The 21,697-nt window shown below is 37.3% G+C and overlaps 4 protein-coding genes and 1 long non-coding RNA gene across 5 annotated transcripts; 3 read left to right on the top strand and 2 right to left on the bottom strand.

The window, feature by feature from the left end:
• Positions 1–2,002: 2,002 nt before the first annotated feature.
• LOC119072075 lies at positions 2,003–5,038 on the top strand. The gene is made up of 6 exons (XM_037177223.1): positions 2,003–2,462; positions 3,628–3,819; positions 3,883–4,054; positions 4,114–4,310; positions 4,374–4,538; positions 4,596–5,038. The coding sequence occupies exons 1-6, from the start codon at positions 2,106–2,108 to the stop codon at positions 4,887–4,889; spliced, it is 1,377 nt and encodes a 458-aa protein (XP_037033118.1). The 5' UTR covers positions 2,003–2,105; the 3' UTR covers positions 4,890–5,038.
• Positions 5,039–6,801: 1,763 nt separating this feature from the next.
• On the bottom strand, positions 6,802–12,215 carry LOC119072061 (cytoplasmic dynein 2 intermediate chain 1). Its single transcript, XM_037177196.1, has 6 exons — positions 12,053–12,215; positions 10,844–11,853; positions 9,878–10,741; positions 7,983–8,178; positions 6,973–7,923; positions 6,802–6,912 (listed from the first exon to the last, which is right to left on the bottom strand). The coding sequence occupies exons 1-6, from the start codon at positions 12,068–12,070 to the stop codon at positions 6,856–6,858; spliced, it is 3,096 nt and encodes a 1,031-aa protein (XP_037033091.1). The 5' UTR covers positions 12,071–12,215; the 3' UTR covers positions 6,802–6,855.
• Positions 8,337–8,997, top strand: LOC119072092. The gene is made up of 2 exons (XR_005086775.1): positions 8,337–8,567; positions 8,766–8,997. It is a non-coding gene; the product is annotated as an uncharacterized LOC119072092 (long non-coding RNA).
• A 2,448-nt stretch (positions 12,216–14,663) lies between the features above and the next one.
• LOC119072089 (piRNA biogenesis protein EXD1) lies at positions 14,664–15,892 on the bottom strand. The gene is made up of 3 exons (XM_037177248.1): positions 15,202–15,892; positions 15,027–15,131; positions 14,664–14,970 (listed from the first exon to the last, which is right to left on the bottom strand). The coding sequence occupies exons 1-3, from the start codon at positions 15,766–15,768 to the stop codon at positions 14,854–14,856; spliced, it is 789 nt and encodes a 262-aa protein (XP_037033143.1). The 5' UTR covers positions 15,769–15,892; the 3' UTR covers positions 14,664–14,853.
• Positions 15,893–17,598: 1,706 nt separating this feature from the next.
• Positions 17,599–20,369, top strand: LOC119072072 (membrane-associated tyrosine- and threonine-specific cdc2-inhibitory kinase). The gene is made up of 8 exons (XM_037177220.1): positions 17,599–17,979; positions 18,048–18,347; positions 18,408–18,526; positions 18,602–18,800; positions 18,924–19,122; positions 19,417–19,562; positions 19,631–19,944; positions 20,025–20,369. Exons 1-8 carry the CDS (start codon positions 17,911–17,913, stop codon positions 20,113–20,115), a joined length of 1,437 nt encoding a protein of 478 aa, XP_037033115.1. The 5' UTR covers positions 17,599–17,910; the 3' UTR covers positions 20,116–20,369.
• Positions 20,370–21,697: the final 1,328 nt, after the last annotated feature.

Below are 21,697 nucleotides of genomic sequence, written 5' to 3' on the forward strand. Positions count from 1 at the left end.
GACAAATATTTCTTACAGTGCGAGAGATAATATAGCAAGAGCAATGATACTACCTCGTGCATTGTATGCCATGCCATACTTACAAACCTATCCATATTGCAGTAAACTATTGTAAACTTAATCTAGTGTTTTATTAGAACGTAGATGCGTATCATACTATTAATTGTCCAATTATATCCATGAGAAGTGGGCTATCATATCTAAATTATCGTCGGACGTCTAATGCTGGGACATTACACTTGTATCAAAGAATAGGGAGTCGAATAGTTGAAAAAGGAATCTCACATCGACGTGATTACTAAAATTACATTTTGTGTACAACACCGGTGCGGCACAACACCGGTGCGATATTTCCTGTTACCATGGAGACAGAGACTAACCATCCGATTTAATTTGTCTCAGTTTCTTTCTATCTACTTCTTGAACGTATGTTGAATGTATTGCCAAAGTAACTACATTTCGAAACATGTAGAGCTTAAAGAAACGAAAAGATCCTAATTTTTAATAAAGCAATTTTATTCAAGGAGTGACGCATTGAGATAAATGATGAAACGGTATAAATGTGTGATTATTGACCTCTTCGGCTTAGACACAGAAATTTCAACCAAAAGTGCAATAATGTTTTTGTATGGTGCATGGTGTGAACATGTGTAAAAGTTACACGCTGAAAGAATTCTGTCATTGACTTTGATTGCTAGTTTCCCGTTTTTGATAAAAATAGTTAATTTATTGCTTATCTGAAAAGGCTGCAGTTTTAAACCGAATGAATGTTACTAATATAAAATACCACATCTGATTATCTATTTCATTCACTTGACTCAGTAAGTGCCATATGGAATTGGAATTGTAAACAATTGATTTTTAGCTAGGAAAACAAGACAGAAAACAATTGAGATAAAACAATAATAGAAAATACGCGATTATCATGACGAACAATAAATTCTGTTGTAATCAATTCCATTATCTCATGACGTAATAAAAGTGGCATTGAAGCGTGATTAAGTGTTTCGTCATAAAATTTTTTTTGGTGAGTCTGTCACACAATTACTTTTGAACAATATGAGGTTATAACCAGCTCAAGCATAGCAAAGCTTAAGATTTAAGCTTCGGTTACTATCCTGCAAGCATGTAGTATGCATAATGTAACCAAGAAACTTAAAGATAAAATTGATGAGTCTGTTTGAAAACCCTAGCTGTCAGTATTCTTTGGCAAGAATAGGTAACAATAACGTCAATTTATAACTCTAGCCAGGGTTGCACTTATTTCTTAATTCGCTTCAAATTGCGATATTTTCAACCAAGTTTCAATTAACCTGTAAATTCATTAGAATAAGATATGAAAAATAATATTCGTACCACGGACTACAAGTCTTTTTTAGCGTATTTGATTCCAGACCTCGGCTTCGGCTCTGTCTGGAAACTCCTCACACGCTAAAAAAGACTTTTAGTCCTAGGTACTAAATGTACTATTAAAATTAACCTGTCAATTAACCTGAAGGCAAGCATATCAGCAGTGTTATTATCGGGTCTAGTATTTACTTATTTCGATCAAAGTATTTGTTATCGATTCATTTCAATCTTTTACTTCCTTTCTTTAAACATTCATTTTGCTGTATTCGACCACATTTAAATTTCAAAGATTATTGTTTTTTGTCGTCGTTATCGACAGTAACATGTTATTATCTAGCGCAGTCCAACACTGTTTCGGTATCACTTTTTTATCGCCCAGCTTAATCCTAGTGCCACGAAAAGACTTTTGAAACCTTTTGAAAACGCTGTGCCATTTACTTTATCTTAACATTTTTCCATTAAAAATTTCATTTTCATATATTCCCGAAGAATTTTACCTATCGGTGAAATTCACACATTAACAACACTTCCATGTTTGCTTGTTTGTTATCAATAAATTTCGTAAAGGTTTAGAAAGATAAGACCCTCCTATTTAACAGGATTACATTGTGCGTACGTATATGTGCCAGGTGAGTAGCGAAGTTTTTTTTATGAGAACTTAAGACTTCAGTCAATCACTGCATCGCAGCAAGCTAGGATCTAGTTAAGATCTGTACGCGACTTCTCGTTCCCTGAAAACTCGGTCCATTTCTAAAATGAAGGAATTTGTGATATTTGTGCTACTACTTGCCATTTTTGCGCATGGGGACGCTAAGAAAGTTTGTATTTTATTCGAACAAAAAGTAGTTTCAACGACAACAACAGTTGACGATCCGGTAAGCGCTTCAACAAGTGAATCAATTTCGAGCGTACAAGATGACGGTGAGATTACGTTGGGCACAGACTCGAGTGTATCAGACGACATTGTGATTACGTTGGGCGATGTATCAGAAACAGCGGAAGAAATAACTACTGTGAATACGGAGGCTGTTTCTGTAGCTTCAAATGTGATTGAATCCATATCAACAGATATTTGCGCACTCGAGGGAATTACCTTGTTCGACGACCAAAATGTAAGTGATTTTTATGGCTTAACGCGGTTGATATCTTGAGGCTTTAAACTAAATTTCCAAATTAAATTTATACAAAGAAAGACGAAATGTCGTTCATGCAATGCGTCACGAAAAATTTCAGCACCTTATCTAAGTCAGAATAAAGTGTACGTATTTTATGATTGATTGTAATTGAATAGAAGATTACCTCATTCTATTTTCGATAAATTTGCGGTCAGAATTATTGGTCTAGTCTTAATTTTATAACGGTTGTTGCGTCATTGATGCGTATATTAATATTATCAAGAATTTTGTACTGATATTCAATTCGGAACTAAAGATATCAATCACTGGACAAACAGTAGTCAACTTGTTACATAAAATGTTGTATTTTCGTACTGACAATAGAATTATTTTCATCGCTTTTTATGAATTGGAAAGCTTATGGAAAGATCCAACCTGTTACGGACAGTTGTCATTTGTTATCGACTCGATATTAAGAATTCAAAGACAGGCTCTGAGTAATGCAGTCTCATAATAGCGAAAAGCATGACCAAAAAATGAAGTAAAAGATTTGAAATCAGTGAATCTTAAGAAGTAGTAGATTCAATAAAGTAATACTGTGGATACGTTTGCCGCCTGTAAAAAGTTCTAGAATATAATAGTGTGTAGTGACGTCAGATCAAACATGGACGAAAAAGATGTGATGAATGCATAGAGCCATGTGATTTGTTCAGGTGGGAAGGCAAGAAATACCGTGTTGTCTACTTTTGCCGAAAGTCTTTCGGACTTTATTTAGCCGCAAGAAGGCACAAAGTATATTCTCCGAAAATGATTTTACTCACTGCACCTCCGGAAAATGAGTTATTACGTCATTGTCATGAGTATTAAAAGTGTGTCCATAGGTAATAAACGATTTCCGAGGGGGGCATACGTACATGTAATGTTAATTTTCCGGAGGGGACATGCATTTACACTCATTTACCTGAGGCACAGTGATCAAATTGACTTACGCAATTGTTTGGAACTTTATGTTTCGCCTTGTTTGATTGTAACCCTTGAAAGTGAATTCTCTGAAATTTTGTAAATTGAAAAATTTAATTTAAAGTCGAGCTCTTCCTTTAAAAGTCACAGCAGAGTGTTATGTTTCGAATTTAGTTATTTAAACTGCATGTAACATTCACAGGACCTACTTCGAAAGATGTGTACAGTTAAACCGAGTGCGTCATCGCTCTATGTTGTTACCGTTCAAAATTCTGTGGTGAAATCGGACCTATCACTAGCAACTCTCTGTTCGGAAGGTGCAAGAGGGTTACTGAGCTGGATATCATGGCAAGATTTCGTCGATAAAGTTAAGCCTGTCCTCAATGCAGATGAAGTAAGGGGAGATTTTGTTAAAGGAAATCTACATATCTTTCTGACGAACACTTCTATTTCACAGCTTCCTCCATTGGTTGTTCGAAACTCGTCCATAGGCGGTCCAAGCGAATCAGAGAACCAAGCTGATCCCATTTCCGAAGTGTTAATTGAAGTGCTTCCCATAAAATATAAACTGGTGAATTTGAAACGAAGTGCGTGGACCAATAGCACATTCATCAACACAGTGTCACTAGGTAAATGAAGGATAAGTGCCGGATTTCGATAAAAAAATTGAAATAATTTTGTGTTTAAGGGGATATCGTGATTGAAAATCCGGAAGATGCCGAAAAACACATCGACGGAGAATTGACTTACAGTTTCCCGATTCAAACCAACATCACATTTTTGTCCAGTTATCCCATCAACGGACTACCGGTCGAATTGTCCGATGAATCCGATCGAAGAAAAGATTTTACAGTTGGATCTGGCTCCTCTTACCTGTACAACAGCGTAACATGGAATTATTTTATGAACTTTAATCAAATTTTTAAATTGATTTCGTCCGGTTTGTAGACGTTTTCGGTTGAAAGACTAGTTCCTGCAAACAAAAAGGAAACCGTGTCGCTAACGGCAACATTAGGATTGAACGAGTACGATATTGAAGGGAAAATTATTTCAATTTTCGGTAAAAATTCGGATGGCTCAACCATTGAAGAGTCGCATTTCATCAGTGCTAGGGTAAGTAAGAAGACAAAAGCGAGTAGTGTTCACCTGAAATGAATATATGTAATGTAGGTGGTGTCATCGGAAACGTACAACATTAAGGACACATACAATTTAAATGACCACACAACAACCACCACAACAACTGAGGATAATACGCACAAATATGAAGAACTTCCCATAGCAATACCACACGTGAACGAACGGCTTTATCCCGGTTTTAGGAAGTACTTTTATGTAGCTCTCTTTTTAGTTTTAGCAACACTCTCCACGGCCCTTTTCAATGTTGTTAGAACTGTGAGAAAAGAAAGGAAGGCTAAGAGAGACGGCAGACGAACGTATCAAAAAATCATTCCTAAAATTTAGCCTTACAATTAATTTCCTTTCGCTTTCAAGTTGTTTTTCCTTTGTCGTTACTGACTCTGTACAGTATTGTGTTCGATTATGAATGATGAAGTAATTCTAGTCACTTACCTTCATTTATAGAAAATAAACAAAAATCTAGTTAATTACTTGAAAGTTTTTGTTGTGTGCACTGCACAGTAACGAATTTCGGCCTTACAGATTCCATTCAGAAATATGCTTCGATAGCGAGAGTTTGAACATCTTATAAATCACATACTTTCTGAACTTTGCATGAAAGTAGCCCAATTGTCATTCTTGTCTTTCTTTATTCAACATCCATCCTTCCTGCTTTTACTGTCATTTAACCAAGAAACAAAGGTCTTCTCTTCATCCGCTTTTCCATATTTTCCAATCCAGCAATTTTCACTTTATCAAAATTAACAAAAGCTGCATCCTCTTCCCACCCACCGAATTAGAGTCAAGCGGCTGAAAATGATAGACAATATCCAAAATTAGGGTGAACACTGCTTCGACCTCGCAGCTAAGTGGAGTGAGAATTAGTCAAATCAAATCAAAATCCACATAAATCACGTTCCATCCTCTGTTCCAACCAAAGTTCATGAGTCTCCCTTTACTCTATTCACTATTTACTTATTTCCCCTAATCTACTGCTGAGACCGAAAATCTTTGCGCTTTTCAATCTTACATCTAAGAAGTTCGAAGATAGATTACAGGCAATGTACGAGATATAGACTGGAAGAGCTTTCCGTTGTCCTCTTACCCTTCTCTACTGGCGTCATTTCGGGCAGCTTCGCAAAACTTGTGATCGTTTTTAGCCCCGTACGAAGTACAAAGGGGCATATAGGATTACGATGCCGTGTGTAATGGATGGAATTCGAAGCAGAAAGTAAGGGCAAAGTGTTTGCCTATGTTCATAGATGACGAATCCGCAATAACGGAATATATAATAATGTTGTTGAAAAAAATAGTACATTTCGTACCTAGGACTAAAAGTCTTTTTTAGCGTGTGAGAAGTTTCCAGGTAGAGCCGAAGGCGAGGTCTGGAATCGAATACGCTAAAAAAGACTTTTAGTCTGTGGTACGAATAGTATTTTTAATTTTGGACGGAGAAAAAGTGCGACTAAGTCGCTCTTTTCGGGGCCTAGGTATGAAAATTAAATTTGGGTCCTCGGACTAAAGCCGGTACTAGGGCCCTATGTGTATTTTACATACAACTAGAGTAAATTTCATCCGTTTTTCGTAATTTTTGTCTGATTTAGAAGGTAATCGAAGGCCGAATAGAATGTTGTTGAAAAAAAAAACTAAATTTGGGTCCTTGGACTTCATTTGAAAGGAACGTCGTATGGGGCTTCGTAATTGCAAGATGTAATTTCTAAGATGTACACATTACATAATAATTGTACTTTAACTACATTAACCGGCGCAATAGGCTTACGGTCAAAATAGGGTGACAGACGCACTAGGGTCACGGACGCAATAGATATACGGGTTTGTATGGGGCTCAGTCGCAGCAAACGCTCCGACTGTACTGATGGCTCGTTTTCTTGTTTTTCGTGTGCTTTTGCGATTGTATTCAAACCATTTTTCTAAACCAACTAATGTTTCGAGGTACAACAACGGGATGGAAAACCATTCTTTAACATTTTGTGACATCTGTTTTGATAGTGATAGTGACCGATCAACTTTTTATGGAACGGCTACAAATCACGGTTTGCTATCGACAAAAAAGGCGTTTTACTTCTTCCTAATTAAATATTCTCTTATACAGCAACGCGTACGTTTAAACTAATGAAGTAGAAGATTATCAACAAGGAGATTCTTCCGTTAACACCAGCAGATTTAGTGATAACAAGGCAAAAGGGTACACCTTGTACGTTTGTAAAAGAGAGGGAAATAACGAAACTGTTTGCGCTTAATTGTTGGTAAAATGTTTTGTATTCACACGTGTATACAAACTTAACGAAATTCAAATTATTTTCTTTCGCAATAGATGAACTCGCACGTTGTCTTGTTCAACATTGACCTGAAATTATTCGTCGAAAATTAATAGAAAAAATTAAAATTTACGAAAAAATAAACCTACCAAATATTCACGTTGATTGTATCCCAGGACCATTGCAGCAAAGGCAACGTTGTTAGAACCGTCACCTACTCGATCTTCAGCCGTACTCTCAAAGTTAATTATTCGAAATCGTTCTCCACATAAGCTCATCAGACAGTTAAGGCTTACTGATACGTCCATCCATCTCACAAAATCTCGATTTAACGACATTGCTGGTAGTAATATCTGATTGTTAATTAACCTATTTCCTCGCACCATATCTGCACCGTCGATCACATTTTCAATTTGCTTCAAACGATCACCAGCCGGATCATCAAATTTTTTCCTTTCCTCTTTGATGATGTTCTGGATGGCGCACGACTTTGCATTAAAATTATGTTGATCGAACGGTAGTCCCGTTACAGTTTTCGGCTCTTTATCACTCGATTTACGACATACATTTGAAGACGACACTCTCAGTACTTTCACTGAACCATCAGTTAAGCCAACCAGTAATATATCGTCTAAGGACTTCAACTTAGTTGCATGAAGTAAATTACTTTCGTCGATGAATACTTTTCGCAGGCTATCTCTGTTCAGCGATGTTGCAACAAAAATCACAAACGATTTATTTGTCGCTATCACAATTCCATCCTCATGGTACTCCATATCCACACAACGGAAATTTTCAGATTGATCCGATAAATCTTTTCGCGCATCGATATCGTGCAGCTCACGCAACGCAGCATCGTTAAATAAATTGCTTTCAAAGTACATTTTCTTCTTATCAAATCCGGACTTCGGGCGAGCTTTTCGGCTGTTCAAATTCATGGATGTCAGGTCTATGATGCTGCTTTGAACCAGTTGTATTTTGCTCCACGGTGATCGATGATCAATTCTACGTTCATTATATGTGTCCAAATTGGTGCTGTGTGAGTTGGTGTGGAGCATGGTCCAAACGGTCACCATTCCGAATTCGTGTAGTGAGCAGATCTAAATGAATTTCATGAATTTGTATTTGACTACATATCACAACCGAACAATGGTCTTACTTGCGTTAATTTGAAACCTTCGTCATTGATTCCATTGACTTGATGCATACTTTTGAGTGATATAACACAACCGAAATCAAATGAAATTGGCTTCGTATCAAGGCTGGGAGAAACGATATGTGATGGTGGTAATGTCCCTTGATTATTGGTTTGGAGACAAGGTATGGATTCATTACAATTCCAGACGGCAACACAGCTGATTAAAAATGGAAAATTTTTGTTAATGTTGTCTTAAATGGAGCTGAAGTTTTTATAAGTCTAACTTCTTTCAAGGACTTGGGGAATCTCGCGCCGTGCGAAATTACTACTCGCGCCCATACATTTTTTGAATTTTTGGAAACGAATGCGAGGTGTTGTTGGAATTCGGCGCGAATTATGGAATTCGGTGCGAATTTGATTTATGATGGTTTCAGGCTAGGTAAAAATTTGAAATGGGTGAGAACTCGATTTAGAGCATATTTGAAGGAACTGAATGTTGGAATTGTGTGCGAACTCGATTTAGAACATTTTTTAAGGAACTGAAAGTTGGAAATAGGTGCGAACTCGATTTAGAGCATGTACAAAGGAACTAAAAGTTGGAAATGGGTGCGAACTCGATTTAGAGCATGTACAAAGGAACTAAAAGTTGGAAATGGGTGCGAACTCGATTTAGAGCATGTACAAAGGAACTAAAAGTTAGAAATGTGCGAACTCGATTTAGAGCATATTTGAAGGAACTAAATGTTGGAATTGTGTGCGAACTCGATTTAGAACATTTTTAAAGGAACTGAAAGTTGGAAATAGGTGCGAGCTCGATTTGTAGCATGTACAGAGAAACTGAAAGTTGGAAATAGGGACGAACTCGATTTAGAGCATTTTCAAAGGAACTGAAAGTTGGAAATGGGTGCGAACTCGATTTATAGCATGTGCAAAGGAACTGAAAGTTGAAATTGTGTGCAAACTCAATTTAGAGCATTTTGAAAAAAACTGAAAGTTGGAAATTGGTATGAACTCGATTTAGAGCATGTACAAAGAACCTGAAAGTTGGAAATAGGTACGAACTCGATTTAGAGCATGTAAAAAGAACCTGAATTTTCCTTTTACAAAGACTGTTAACTTCCTTTAAAAATGCTCTAAATCGGGTTCGCACCAATTTCCAACTTTTACTTCCTTTAAAAATGCTCTAAATCGAGTTCTCACCCATTTCCCACTTTCAGTTCCTTTAACCTGTCACAGACTGCAAGCATATTAACAGTTTTAGAATCTGATCTATTACTTCATTTGATCGAAGATTTACAGAGATTGATTTTCAGGAATCTTTTACTTCATTTGTTTTGAACATGCTTTTTGCTGTATAAGACCTAATTAGTCAGAGCTTGTCGTTTTTATTCTTGCTGTCGTTGTCGATAACAGATGACAGTCATTTGTAACAGGTAACTTTCAGATCCTTTATAAATGCTCTAAATCGAGTTCGCACCCATTTCCAACTTTTACTTTGCCTAAAACCATCATAAATCAAATTCGCACCGAATTCCATAATTCGCGTAGAATTCCAACAACACCAAAAATGTATGGGCGCGAAATTACCACTCTAGAGTAGGAATTTCGCGCGGCGCGAGATTCCATTTTTCACTTTATAAATGTGCCCATACGGCGCGAGATTCCTAGCAACCGTATAAGATTTCACCGGTGTTCTTACTCCTAGTCCTAGTTAAATATTTTTGAACATTTCCTAGATCAACGCAGTGCGTTGCCTATCTCGTCAATGTTCGTAGTGGTGAATGTTCAGGCTGAGATCCAGGAATTGTATTGTTTAGATCTTTGCATCCAAAAAAATCTACGCTCGGAAATGATTGAACTCTTTTTGTCCTGCGCTAGTGACTTCTAAGCTACAAATTACAACAACAAAAACTCACCCATCAGTCAGGCCTCCAATCACAACGTCTTGGAAATTATGATGCACCTCCAAACAGATAATCAAACTCCAACAAGTCAATACATGAATGGGTTTCTTCGTATCCAATACGTTCCACACAGACACTAAAGAGGCATCATGCGTCCGTGTTGTAGACCTTTGCCGATGAGCCAGATAAACCAAGTTTTCGATTGTTGGATTGGAATACATGTAATAGACAGCGGTATTGTTCAATATTTCCACTTTATCAATGGAAATCCGAAAGAAACCATCACTGAATGCTGAGTCAGACTTATGTAAGTCCTTTGTTGAAGCACTTGTCTCACATATAGCTGACACTGTGATTGCACTTTTCTGCAGAAAAAAGTTCAATCTCTCGTAGTCAATTGGTTTTGTCGACCGAACATCGCGGAGAACATTGGTTCGATTAATTATCTTCAATGAACTTTCAAGGCGACACTCGTCACTACTTTGTGTAGAGGTAACATTCTCGGAACCTTCGCCACAGCCAATCCGATCTTGATGATAAGTTTCATCGGCCGTTATGTTTGCCACAAAATCTGGAGGATACTGTGTCCACATCGACTGCTTAGCGTTGTTTTCGGTTTGCACGTCTTGATCGACCATATTGCCCATAGTCTGTGACGAATTTTGGTTCGTATTTTTGTGGCCGTAAATTTTCATGTAAAGATCGTACGACAACGGTTTCAATTCGAACAAAGTGAATGTCATTGTGTCCAGGCTGATTTTCTTCATTAGTTCCATGCCTCGCTTGTTATATGCGGGTTTGATCAACGGTTTGGAAAATACAGTTGAAGACATGGAAATTATTTGATCTATTGGCGACGGTGTTGCATTGTTGTATCTGCAATAAATTTGGACAATTTGGACTCCGATTCATGAACGAAACCGTTAGAACTACTGTTACGCTATAGGAATAGCCTATCTTTCAAATAAAAAAAATTACCCAAATCCAGAGTCAGTCTGACCCTCGGAATGGAGCTCCCGCTCGTCAATACTATCTAATTGAACTTTTTCTGCTGATCCCTTCAGCTCATATGTTCCCGAATCAAAATCTCGATCGTCATCGATTTTCTTTGCTGGTGGAGAAACTGGTGAACTCACTGACGGAGACGGTACGCTACTTGCAGATTCATCTTCACTTTTCGAAGATGTGGATGCTGTTTGGGAAGCTGATGACGATTCCGTTTCGAAATCTGATTCATATGAATCAAAATCATCTTCGTATTCAGCTTCTTCTGCAATCTCTGGTGAGGGCTTTATATTCTCAGTCGAGGAACTTGTAACAGGCTTTTCAAAAGTTATTTCGTATGCAACTGGATCGTGAATTTTCAATGGTTTCTGTTCGATTTTAGGGTAGACTCCAGTGCTGGCTTCAGATAAGTTAGCTGGTTTCTGGTCACTCGTTGACTGTTTCAATAGTATAGCTTCCTCCGGTCCAAGGGTACGGGTTTTTGTTCGTTCTCTTGGTAGTGCGTCAACACTTGGTTGAGTTTTCACTGGTTCCGGCGGTCTAGGAAGTATCTCCATGCTTTGTTGAATAATTGTATGTTCTTTTCGAACGGACGGTGGAGAGGCTACTGTTACATTATGAATTGTATTCATCACATTCTTCTCTGCTACTGGTTTTTTTGCCTGCACTTGATGAATGGCTCTAATCGGTTGTGGTCGACTGACTTTGTTTGTCGCTGTGCTAATTATTTTTGGTTTAATCATTGATGCTGTTGGTGCAGCTGGTTTCGGCTTAGTTACCACTGTTTTTGAAACAATTTGTGGTTTTGCCACGACGTTCTGACTGTTCGATACTTTCTTCGTAGCAGTGACTGGGGCCGCCTTTTTACTACTGGCAGGCACGGTACTGTTACCCGATTTTTCCTTAACTGCATCACGATTTTCTGTCTTAGTTGGTTTTTCTATTCGTTTGGAGCCCACTGGTCGAGCAATTTTAGCATTAACCTAAATACGATGAAGAACACAACATATCGTTAGTTGCTAAGGAATGTAACATTGTGCGAGAAATGCGAGGTATGAGTGCTTGTTACTACTAACCAATTTTTACTTATACTGTGTGCATCTGTGATATATAATTTATGGAATGTGGTTTGAATCGTTTTGCAATGTATGGAGTGAAGAATGAATAAAATTTCCAACTTACAGCACTGTTTTTCGACATTTTTTTCAAAAGGTAAGAAGTTCAGTAAGAAGTTTTAAATCGATATTTACAAACAAATAACTACACAACGGTGCACGCAAACGAATAATGAAAAAAGCGTTGCGAGGAAATTTTGTTTTGTTGCGCACCTTGCACAACAACAGTCCCAGCAAGGTGAAAGACGAAATGTCGTTGTGTGAGAATAGAAAATGAACGCGCTCGTTGTTTTCATTGATATGGGAAAATCTAAAAAGGGACTAGAATTGTATGAACTCTGGTTGTCTCTACTCGATATTCATTCTGCGGTAGACGATTATGTATCTATGATAAGGTTCATTTTCTGATGCATATGCGGAACTGGATTTCTGGTAAAGTTTTCCACCAGGTATAATTTCTGATAAATATTATGTCGGCGATTAAAACGCAAATCTGAAAGGCTTCTGATGAACCATAGACAACGGCAGTTTGTCGGAAACGATAAAGCATGAAAGCATAAGAACAAATTCAGTTCCAACCATTTAAAACTTCTTAGATAAATATATGAAAACTCAACAATGGTTGTGATCGAATCTGCTACTTATCTTGCTTCGACAATTTTTTTTTCTTTAATACAAAATCTTTTACTTCATTGAACTTAATATGTATACATATATCAGTCAAAAAACCCTTAAAGGGTAAATGTTACGCAAGTCCTTTTTCTTACTTACAAAATAACTGATATCGCTGAGGGTGCATTGTGCGCCATTCGCAAAAGTTTCATCAATAACAATTGACCCACAAAATTTGTGAAAGAAAATTTTACAAAAATAAATTTGCGTCACAAGTGGCAGATGATTCGGTTTTCTTCCGTTCAAATTCTTTCAGTACATTTTTTTAAACTATTTTCCCAATAATATGTTCCTCAACATCTGCCATTTGTCACATTTACCCTTTAAGGGTTTTTTGACTGATATCACTATCACCACTTTTGTAAGTATGTCATTTCGACAACATCAAGAAACCTTATGGAAAAAATTCTAGAAAAATCAGTCTGAATCGCAAAATTTAAAAACCAACCTTGGAACACCTCACTCATGTCGAAAATAACCCAAATTCATCAAAAAATCCTATGGAAGTTAGGACGTGCCAGCAAGGCTGTATACTTTGGGGAGGTCACGCAGATCGCCATTTTGTTAGATACGCGGGAACACACCATTTCCATACAAACAAATTCACCAAAATTAAATTTGTATGGCGTGGTGAATTTTTTGTATGAAACGTGGTGTGTAACCCGCGTATCTGCATCTGCATGACCTCCCCAAAGTATACAGCCTTGCGTGCCAGAGGAATCAGTTGTCATCCCAAAATTTAGGAACCAACATTGGAACACCTCACTTATATCGGAAATAACCCATATCCATCAAAAAAACCGATGGAAGTTTGGTAATGGCAGAGGAAACATCTGTCATCCCAAAATTTAGGAACCAACCTAGTGGAAGTTTATACTTAATGATTCCAGGAATTTCCAACAAGAAACACATCTTTCACCACATTACCATCGATATCATGCACCAAAATGTACAACACACACACATACAAATTAACTTTTATATGGCATCTGTATGGAGACTTTGGAGAGCTCCAGCTCCCAAGATATGGATTTTTTCCAACTTTTGAAAATTCCATTCTTATTTTTGGGCCATTATTAGCCTACAACCAAAATTTCAGGAAAATCTATAGAAACGTTTAGGAGTTGCTGTATCCACTTTTCCATAGGAACTAAACTAACTAAGTAACTAAGTAACTAAGTAACTAACTAACTAACTTATTTTCTGTCAAACATCAATATTTCGAAGTTCAATATCTCTGCCAATTTTGAAGCTGCAGTAACTTGTGATAGCTCGTTGAACTCGTATGGATTCAGATTGCAGATGTCCTAGATTGAAGGCAAGGGGGGGGGGTAGAAGTCAAAAAGTTGCTGTAAATATGCTCCGCCGTCCCCAAAATTTTTTTAAAAACATTTTTGGTAGACGACTTGCGTCACTAACGTGCGGGCATAATGCTATATAAAACATAGCCTAATACTAATTTATTTGAAAATACAAACTCAGGTGGTAACGTTGGACGAATTGAACGTAACTGAATTGGGTGTAATCGAAAGGAATGCTAATAGTGTTAAGTATTCTATTAAGGAATAGATGGAGATTTTATAATAATTCTTTTATTTACTGCCACAAAGGGCATAGGTTTAATTTGGACCGGACTTTTTACGAAAACATTTCGAACGAAATATTACTGACTCGTACCGGGAACTTTGTGTAAGGCTTATTAATCAGGCTTTTAGGTCAAGGCGAACGCCATATATATCTACTCTATAGAAAAGTGGTATAGTCATCACTAGGTTGTGAAGCTATTCTTTGATCATATTAAATTCGTTGTGAATGCCAATTATGGTCATATGATATACAAATGACAATGAGAAGTAGCACCCCGTGAATATTTTCCCTAATTTTCGCACATTTTTTCGAATTAAAAAAAAAACGTTTGTCCAAATCATTCTCCGATATTTTGTCTTCAGTATAAAGAGACATGATATTTATCATCGTCAATGACATTACTGCAAACAATTTTGGTATTTTTTTTAGTAACAGTAAATATATTCATGGGAAAAATTGTAATTACAAAATAAATTCCAACTATAGGTCTACTGCTGTGAAATTGGAAATAAATCGAAAACGAAATGAACTCGCGAGTAAATTATACAAAAGAAAAAAAATATTTCCAGAATTTCCACTTCGTCGACCTGGTTAGCAAACAGCTCCAATCTACATCTTCAATGCGGATCGGGTCAGTTTCGCATGCATTTTTTGTAGAAACAACACATTTTGGGCTGCAAAGCCTTTGGCCGCTGACGACAATGGTCTTCGATTCCATTGCCGGTCCTATAAAACAAATTCACGTTCACATCCGGCTAAATTAAAATTTGATTCACTTATACCTCAATGTCTCCGTTCAAAAATGTTTCGGGCAATCCGAGCTGATCGTGTAGACATTCACCGAGGGTGAGACGCTTTTTCTCCAATCCGATAAAGCGGTTGGCCACCTTCAAAAGAGTGGAAGAAAATCGATTGAAAATCGAAACATTTTGGTAATGATTCACCATCGATACTTACCAATGAGTCAAAGACTCCACTTAAATGTATGTCGTGTTTATGCTTCAAATGGTCTGCCGTCCGGGAAGCGTCATGTACAATTTTCTTTGGTGTGTTGGCCTCCAAAATATTTTTTATTTTCGTTTCAATACGTCCCATAAGTTGGACGTCGAACAAAAAAATCGTCTTCGATGTGCTTATGGCCACTAAGGAACTGTCTGCAAATCTGCCTCTATCTATTCCAGTCATGTAGAAGCCAACGAATGATTCGGATTCAATTTCATCGATTGCAGTGTGGTATATCGAGTCAAAACTTTGAATGGCGACATACGAGCTCAGTATTGATGACATTCGTGTGAGTTCTTGTAGCGTAAAATCCATACAGTCGTCGGTTTTAATTTGATTCTGAGTCTTCAATGGCTTCATGAATGTCATTTCATTCACATAAATTTTGGTCTTAATCATTGTAGCGGTTTTAAATTCCATTGCCTGTATGTTTATGTATCGATCAGATGACAATGTAATTGTCCCAATATAAACATCACTTTTGAGGGCAATCATTACGTCTCGGCCAAGCAATTTGTTCATTTCGTCAGTTGCTTGTTGTCGCTTTCAGTTACATCTACCCGGAAATGATTGAAATTCTCACGATGAAATCAAATTGCATGATAACAATAGATACAAAGCTATACAAGAGATGATTGAAATCAAAATAAACTCGAACTTGGCTGCGTTTCGTACATTCATAAGACGCACTATATTATTGTCCCATTAAACCACTGACGTAACAATTACGCGGGAAGCAAACAACCAAATTTGAATTGAATGGCGACAAGTAATTTTAGAGTAACACTCGGGAGACCTCTGAGACCCTGGGAGACCTCTGTTTTAAAAATCTGGTATGTGTTTTGTTTACAAAGTAATGAACAGGCACTCACTCAGTTAATTTGAGAATCTGTGATTCTGATTAAATGGTATTCAATGTAGATTTCCGCTAGTACACCGTCCTATTGACAGCAACCTCCTTCCTTCTAAGGATCTTACGCAATTTATATATGGCCGTTATCATGAAGTGGCAGGCTTACAGCCAAAGTGCATTTTTATGATTTTCGTGTTTATCGATTTCAGCTGTTTTAACAATACAAATTACAATGGCAAAACAGCTGAAATCGATGAAACACGTATAGAATAAAAATGCACTTTTTTGACTGGCCCAGGCTGTACGGATTTCCAAAACTAATTTGAGGTCCTAAAATCCATAAGACTCACTCAAAAACAGAAATATGGTTTCTCTGGTTATTCAGTTCAGTTCCGTGTGAGGTAAAACAACAGCCACGTATTATGCACGATATTTCAGTATTTCTAGTTTAACGACAAGTTCAAAATTTGACCCGACCCCTGTAATAGTTATTTACGTCACAAGGACATTTCATTTTCGCGTGTCGTATTAAGTTTTTCTTGCTTCGGGGCGAAAATGAGGGAAATTTTTGATTTTTTCTCTCGAATTTTCGGCCTTTTGCATGAAAACTCACATGCGTATCTTTTTTTCCACTCCGTTCGGCCTACAACTCGCGAAATTGCCTAAAATCAATCGTGCAAATCAGGTACACAAATGACTATTTCATGCTTCATACAAGAGCTGAAAGTGAAGAAATGTCAATTTTGAGGGGCGAAAGTTTACTTTTGCCGCTCAAAATTGACATTTCTATTCTCAGCTCTCGTATGAAGCATGAAAGACCATGTAAGACATTGACCCAAAGTTTGCATGTGACGCAGCACTAGTGACAATACCGAAAACTACGAAAGCGACACATTTATTTTCATAGCTGAATACGGTCGTTTCGTGAAGTTCTATACTGAAAACTACAAAAGCACCATATTCAGCTGACAAGTGGAGAAACCGTCAACAAAAAACATACCCCATTTGAGAGAGAAATGTTATTTAAACAAAGTCAACGAACTTGAGGGAACATTTAACACTTCTCAAAAGTTCAAAACAATGAACATTTTCGAGTCATAACAGCCTATCATTGACAAGGTTCTCAAAGAACAGGTTAAGACCAAGGCTATATATACTTTGGGGTATACAGCCTTGGTTAAGACAACTCTGAGTTGATCACGAAGGCGGTGACACACAATTGCGTCAACGGCTGCGAAGTTTATATGTAAAATGGAACTTAACAAAAACAAAATTCTGAATTTTCGAGAAAAATATTGTCTTTAAGTTGATTTCTCGCACTAACTGTTTATAAAATTTGGTGTCACCCGCCTTCGTGGTTGGCTTTAACCTGTTCTTTCAGATCATTGATACGTTGTTTCATTTAATTTGATACGACGATCAAACATGACATTTAAGACCTCTCAAACAAGACCGCTGTTTCCACTCTAAGTGTATACGGCTGTGGTTCGATGTTGAATCATTGAACGCGTTCATATTCCTTTGTATCATTTTTGAAGCACTTTAAACAGGCCTTTTTTTGTTGTTTGTAATAATCAGTTGTGGAAATTTTAATTATGTAGTTTAGCTCCTGTTCCTTTTATGATCTAACGAGCACGAAACGAAAGTTTTGTACAAGCGAACTGTTCGTATTATTTACAATAACTAAAACGGTGTTAAAAGAAACAGAGTTTTTGTTCAACCTAACCTCGAATTTGACATTTGAATACGTTGAACGCAACATTCCATTCAAAAAAAATTATTTTACTTTTCACACTCCAGCTCATTGAAAAATGTCAATTGAAAAGACCTTTCTACCCGTACCAGAATTCGAGTCATTTCTACAACATTCGTTCAAACAAGTAAGTGATTAATACCAAAAATCAGCGCTTGGTCGTGATTGTATAATCCAAAATCCATTGTTTATCAGGAAAACAGTAAACGATCGAGAAAACCACCAAAACTAAACCCAAACACTAGCTTCAGTAAATTGGCTAGTCCGTCCTACCAAGTAATCTCATTTCGAAATCAAACGCCTAACGAACTAAATCAATGGAAATCTACGGCCGATGTGAATTTCGATTCATATTTCGATAAATGTTTTGACTTATTGGCGAAAATCGGAGAGGGTTCGTTTAGTGAGGTGTTCAAAGTGCGGAGCAAGGAGGATGGAAAACTGTACGCGATAAAGAAGAGTAACACTCCTTACAGGAGTGAATTCTATCGAGAGGTCAGTGTGCTCTAAAATGTACATCACCAGTGAGTGCTGAACGAAATCTGTTTCTTACAGAGATCGCTCGATGAAGTGCGCAATTTTGAATTATTTTCGGAGAATGCGAATTGCGTAACGTTCTATAAAGCGTGGGAACAAAACGGTTATCTATATATACAATTGGAGTTATGCGAAAGGTATGCGAAAATTCATTTTTCCGTAATCTAAGCCCATTTTTGTGTATGCTAAGACCATTTTTTTGCTTATTGTAGCATCGAGTCTCATATGAAAGATCTGAAAAATGTCGACGAAGACTTTTACTGGAGTGTGTTGGTCGATATTTTGCTGGCTATGAAAGCATTACACGACCGGGATCTCATCCATTTGGACATTAAATTGGATAACATTCTGGTCGATGAGGACAATGTTTGCAAACTTAGCGATTTTGGATTGGTTACCAATGAGAAAAAGGTAAGACTTCTATTGCATGTCAATGGTCATGACGCCTATCATGAAATTTTTGTGATGTCTGAATTTATGTGAGGCTGAAACAGAAGTCTAAAACTGGTTTCTCTTCCTATTCTCTTCGGATAGCCGCAACGGAGAGATGGAAACGAAGGTGATAGTCGATACATTGCACCGGAACTTCTGGACGGTAATTTCTCGAAAGCAGCAGACGTTTTCAGCTTGGGTGTGACAATGCTTGAGTTGATAACAAATCTGGAATTGCAAGCCAATGGACCATTGTGGCATGAGCTGAGACAAGGTGTACTGCCCCCCGCTTGTGTTAAGTGTAAGTAACCAAAATCATTTTCTCAGATTCATGCAAAAATCTTCGCGATTCAATTGATCGTAGCGGTTTTCAGTGAACAGACATGTCAAATTCTCAAAGAAAATGTGTGGTTATTGTGATCAGTGATCGTAGAATGATGGTGGTGATGATGATGATGGAATTTGAATGTTGGTTCAGTGATTGTGAAAGTTTCGAAAATTTTCGATAATTCCTGTTGTCTTACCAAAAATTGAATGAGCGACCTCTATGCCTTTTCCTTTCCCATGGTCTCAACATTTTTTTGTCTTCCCACAGTAATGTCTAAGAATTTCGAGGAAATCATTCGGCAGATGATGTCTCCGTCACCGAATCATCGACCAGACGTTAATACGCTGCTAAGGTGGCCAAAGATAAGGGAAGAATTGGAGCGACGAAGGAAGGCGGCTCCCATCAAATATTTCGTAAGCCCCCAACATTTTACCGACTCAACGGAATTCTACAAATTGCGTTTCCATTTCCTCCCACACAGAAATCCTGTTGCCGAAAAACAAAAAACTTCGTTTGGCGAAACATTTGCCAAGTAAAAGATTTTCTCGGAAAGTTTAGAATATTCAGATTTTATAGAACGATCTATGCGATGATACTGCCCAACAAAGAACCACCGCCGCCAATGCCCGAAGACACATCGTTCCCATTCTTCGATATGTCGGACACCGATTCGCCGATCAAAAACTTTTCGCTGTCGAATTTGCGCAACTCTGACGTCAGTTCGACGAAAGCGAAAATTGTCAATTCAACTCCAGTTCTACGGCATGGTTATCGAAGCCGTAACAGTCTATTGAGGTGAGATATATGGCAGCTTGATTGTAAATCAAATGAGCAATGGAAATTATGTGAACATCGAAATTTCTCTTTGTCCACAGCAATTCGTCGTTCAATTCATCGATCAATTCTAGTATAAACGAGTCGTCAGTTACAAGAAAGAAATTGTTCGCATCAACGGATTCGGAATAGAACCACAGCCCCGTCGTCGATTCGCTGTAATTTAGGTATCTGGAAATTGCCTTCTTTTTTATAAACGGGAAAAAAATATTTACAAATTCGGCATACAACTTTACTATTATATGAACTAACATCGAAAGTATTTATCTATATACAAATGAACAAGACATATGCCCAAATAATCTTTCCCCCTTTTTTTAACCACAAAGATGAATTTTATTTACTAAGTTAATAATAAACAGAGCGAACAAATGAGCAAAAAAAAAGCGCGCACATGCGTAAAAATAATTGTCGTCTAAGTCTGGTTGTAAAATGAACATCATTTTTTGTGATATTAATAAAACTGTGTACGAACGATTGAAACGATCGAATTATAAACAATAATCAATAGAGACATTAAATGTGGCAGTAAGAAAACTGAACGGCTTTTTCTTTCAAATTGAACTGAGCTTCATCGGTTCCGGAGCCGAACAATAATTGGTGATCGTGTGTAGCCTAAAAACCGATAGCCGACGAACTTTCGGCAGGTCATTTCGTGAAGTAAAGTGCCAATGACAAGTTTGGAGAGATTCGGCAACCTCTAACTCTAGTTTCGAGTAACTGATTGCTACAAATATATTTTTTCCTGATTTCCTCTGCCATTAGCTTTCGATTCATACCGAACATGAGAAATTTAAACAAAATTTGAATTTTGGCCACGGTTTTTTGTGGGGTGTTTGGGTTTGATATTTCCCAGACAATATTATCATCAAGCATCCATCCAACATTAGATGAAGTGAACATCACTCCAAAATTCGAAAAGGCATCTCTCAATGGAATTTTATGTTTGAAAGATTTGAGTCCACTAAGACCTGTCTAAAGTCTTTAATCATTACTAATGTTCCCTTCCATTCTTCCTTCTTCGATGTCTACTTATGTCGTTCTTTAAAGTTAAGCTCTACATTTTTGGACTTCCTCAGGAAGTCTTCCTGGACCGAGATCTAGACAAAGTTTTTAATTAAATGCCCTCTTAAATTTGGATTTTTATTTGGCAATATTTAATTTTTTTTAAATCAATTTGTTCTATTAGAGCGAAATCACCTGTAAATGCTTAAGTTTGTCATAAGACTGAAATGTATGATTCGGAAAATGTTTGTTTTAGCACTTTTTCTGAAGTTGCAAGAGTTTTTTTTAGAAGTTACAAGAGGTCAGTAGTTATAGGTTTGTTCCAAGGCCATATGAATTGTCAAATTTCATCCATATAACCATAACCTCAATAATACCTCTGTGTAAATCGCGTAGGCGACGTTGGTCGATTTGTATGAAATATCACGTAAGCGACGTTGTTATGGATGAAATTGTCGTTCTTCGGGTTGTCAAAGTTCGTGTTTACAGTTACTTGGAACAAACCTATAGTTAAAGTATAGTTTCCAAATAAAAAGGGCACTCCGTTTAGCCTCCGTCTACATGACAGTTGTAAAATAGAACAAAAGAACTGTCACGCAAACGGAGTGGAAATTGAATTTATTTCAATTTTTTACTACGTTTACGTGACAGTTCCTTTGTTCTATTTTACAACTGTCATGTAAACGGAGGCTAAACGGAGTGCTCTTTT

This window comes from Bradysia coprophila (genome assembly GCF_014529535.1).
Source record: "Bradysia coprophila strain Holo2 chromosome IV unlocalized genomic scaffold, BU_Bcop_v1 contig_5, whole genome shotgun sequence".
NCBI lineage: Eukaryota > Metazoa > Arthropoda > Insecta > Diptera > Sciaridae > Bradysia > Bradysia coprophila.

What these genes read in the sequence shown, in the direction of transcription:
- LOC119072075 (XM_037177223.1), top strand. Translation starts at nt 2,106, where the DNA reads ATGAAGGAATTTGTGATATTTGTGCTACTACTTGCCATTTTTGCGCAT. An exon ending in CCTTGTTCGACGACCAAAAT is followed by an intron (nt 2,463 to 3,627) that starts GTAAGTGATTTT and finishes TAACATTCACAG; the next exon opens with GACCTACTTCGAAAGATGTG. An exon ending in CATCAACACAGTGTCACTAG is followed by an intron (nt 4,055 to 4,113) that starts GTAAATGAAGGA and finishes TTTGTGTTTAAG; the next exon opens with GGGATATCGTGATTGAAAAT.
- LOC119072061 (XM_037177196.1), bottom strand. An exon ending in ATTGGAGGCCTGACTGATGG is followed by an intron (nt 8,179 to 9,877) that starts GTGAGTTTTTGT and finishes ATTTTTAATCAG; the next exon opens with CTGTGTTGCCGTCTGGAATT. An exon ending in ACAATCAACGTGAATATTTG is followed by an intron (nt 6,913 to 6,972) that starts GTAGGTTTATTT and finishes GAATAATTTCAG; the next exon opens with GTCAATGTTGAACAAGACAA.
- LOC119072089 (XM_037177248.1), bottom strand. Translation starts at nt 15,768, where the DNA reads ATGAACAAATTGCTTGGCCGAGACGTAATGATTGCCCTCAAAAGTGAT. An exon ending in GTGGAGTCTTTGACTCATTG is followed by an intron (nt 15,132 to 15,201) that starts GTAAGTATCGAT and finishes ACTCTTTTGAAG; the next exon opens with GTGGCCAACCGCTTTATCGG. An exon ending in TTTTGAACGGAGACATTGAG is followed by an intron (nt 14,971 to 15,026) that starts GTATAAGTGAAT and finishes TTTGTTTTATAG; the next exon opens with GACCGGCAATGGAATCGAAG.
- LOC119072072 (XM_037177220.1), top strand. Translation starts at nt 17,911, where the DNA reads ATGTCAATTGAAAAGACCTTTCTACCCGTACCAGAATTCGAGTCATTT. An exon ending in TGGTTACCAATGAGAAAAAG is followed by an intron (nt 18,801 to 18,923) that starts GTAAGACTTCTA and finishes CTCTTCGGATAG; the next exon opens with CCGCAACGGAGAGATGGAAA. An exon ending in GCCCCCCGCTTGTGTTAAGT is followed by an intron (nt 19,123 to 19,416) that starts GTAAGTAACCAA and finishes GTCTTCCCACAG; the next exon opens with TAATGTCTAAGAATTTCGAG.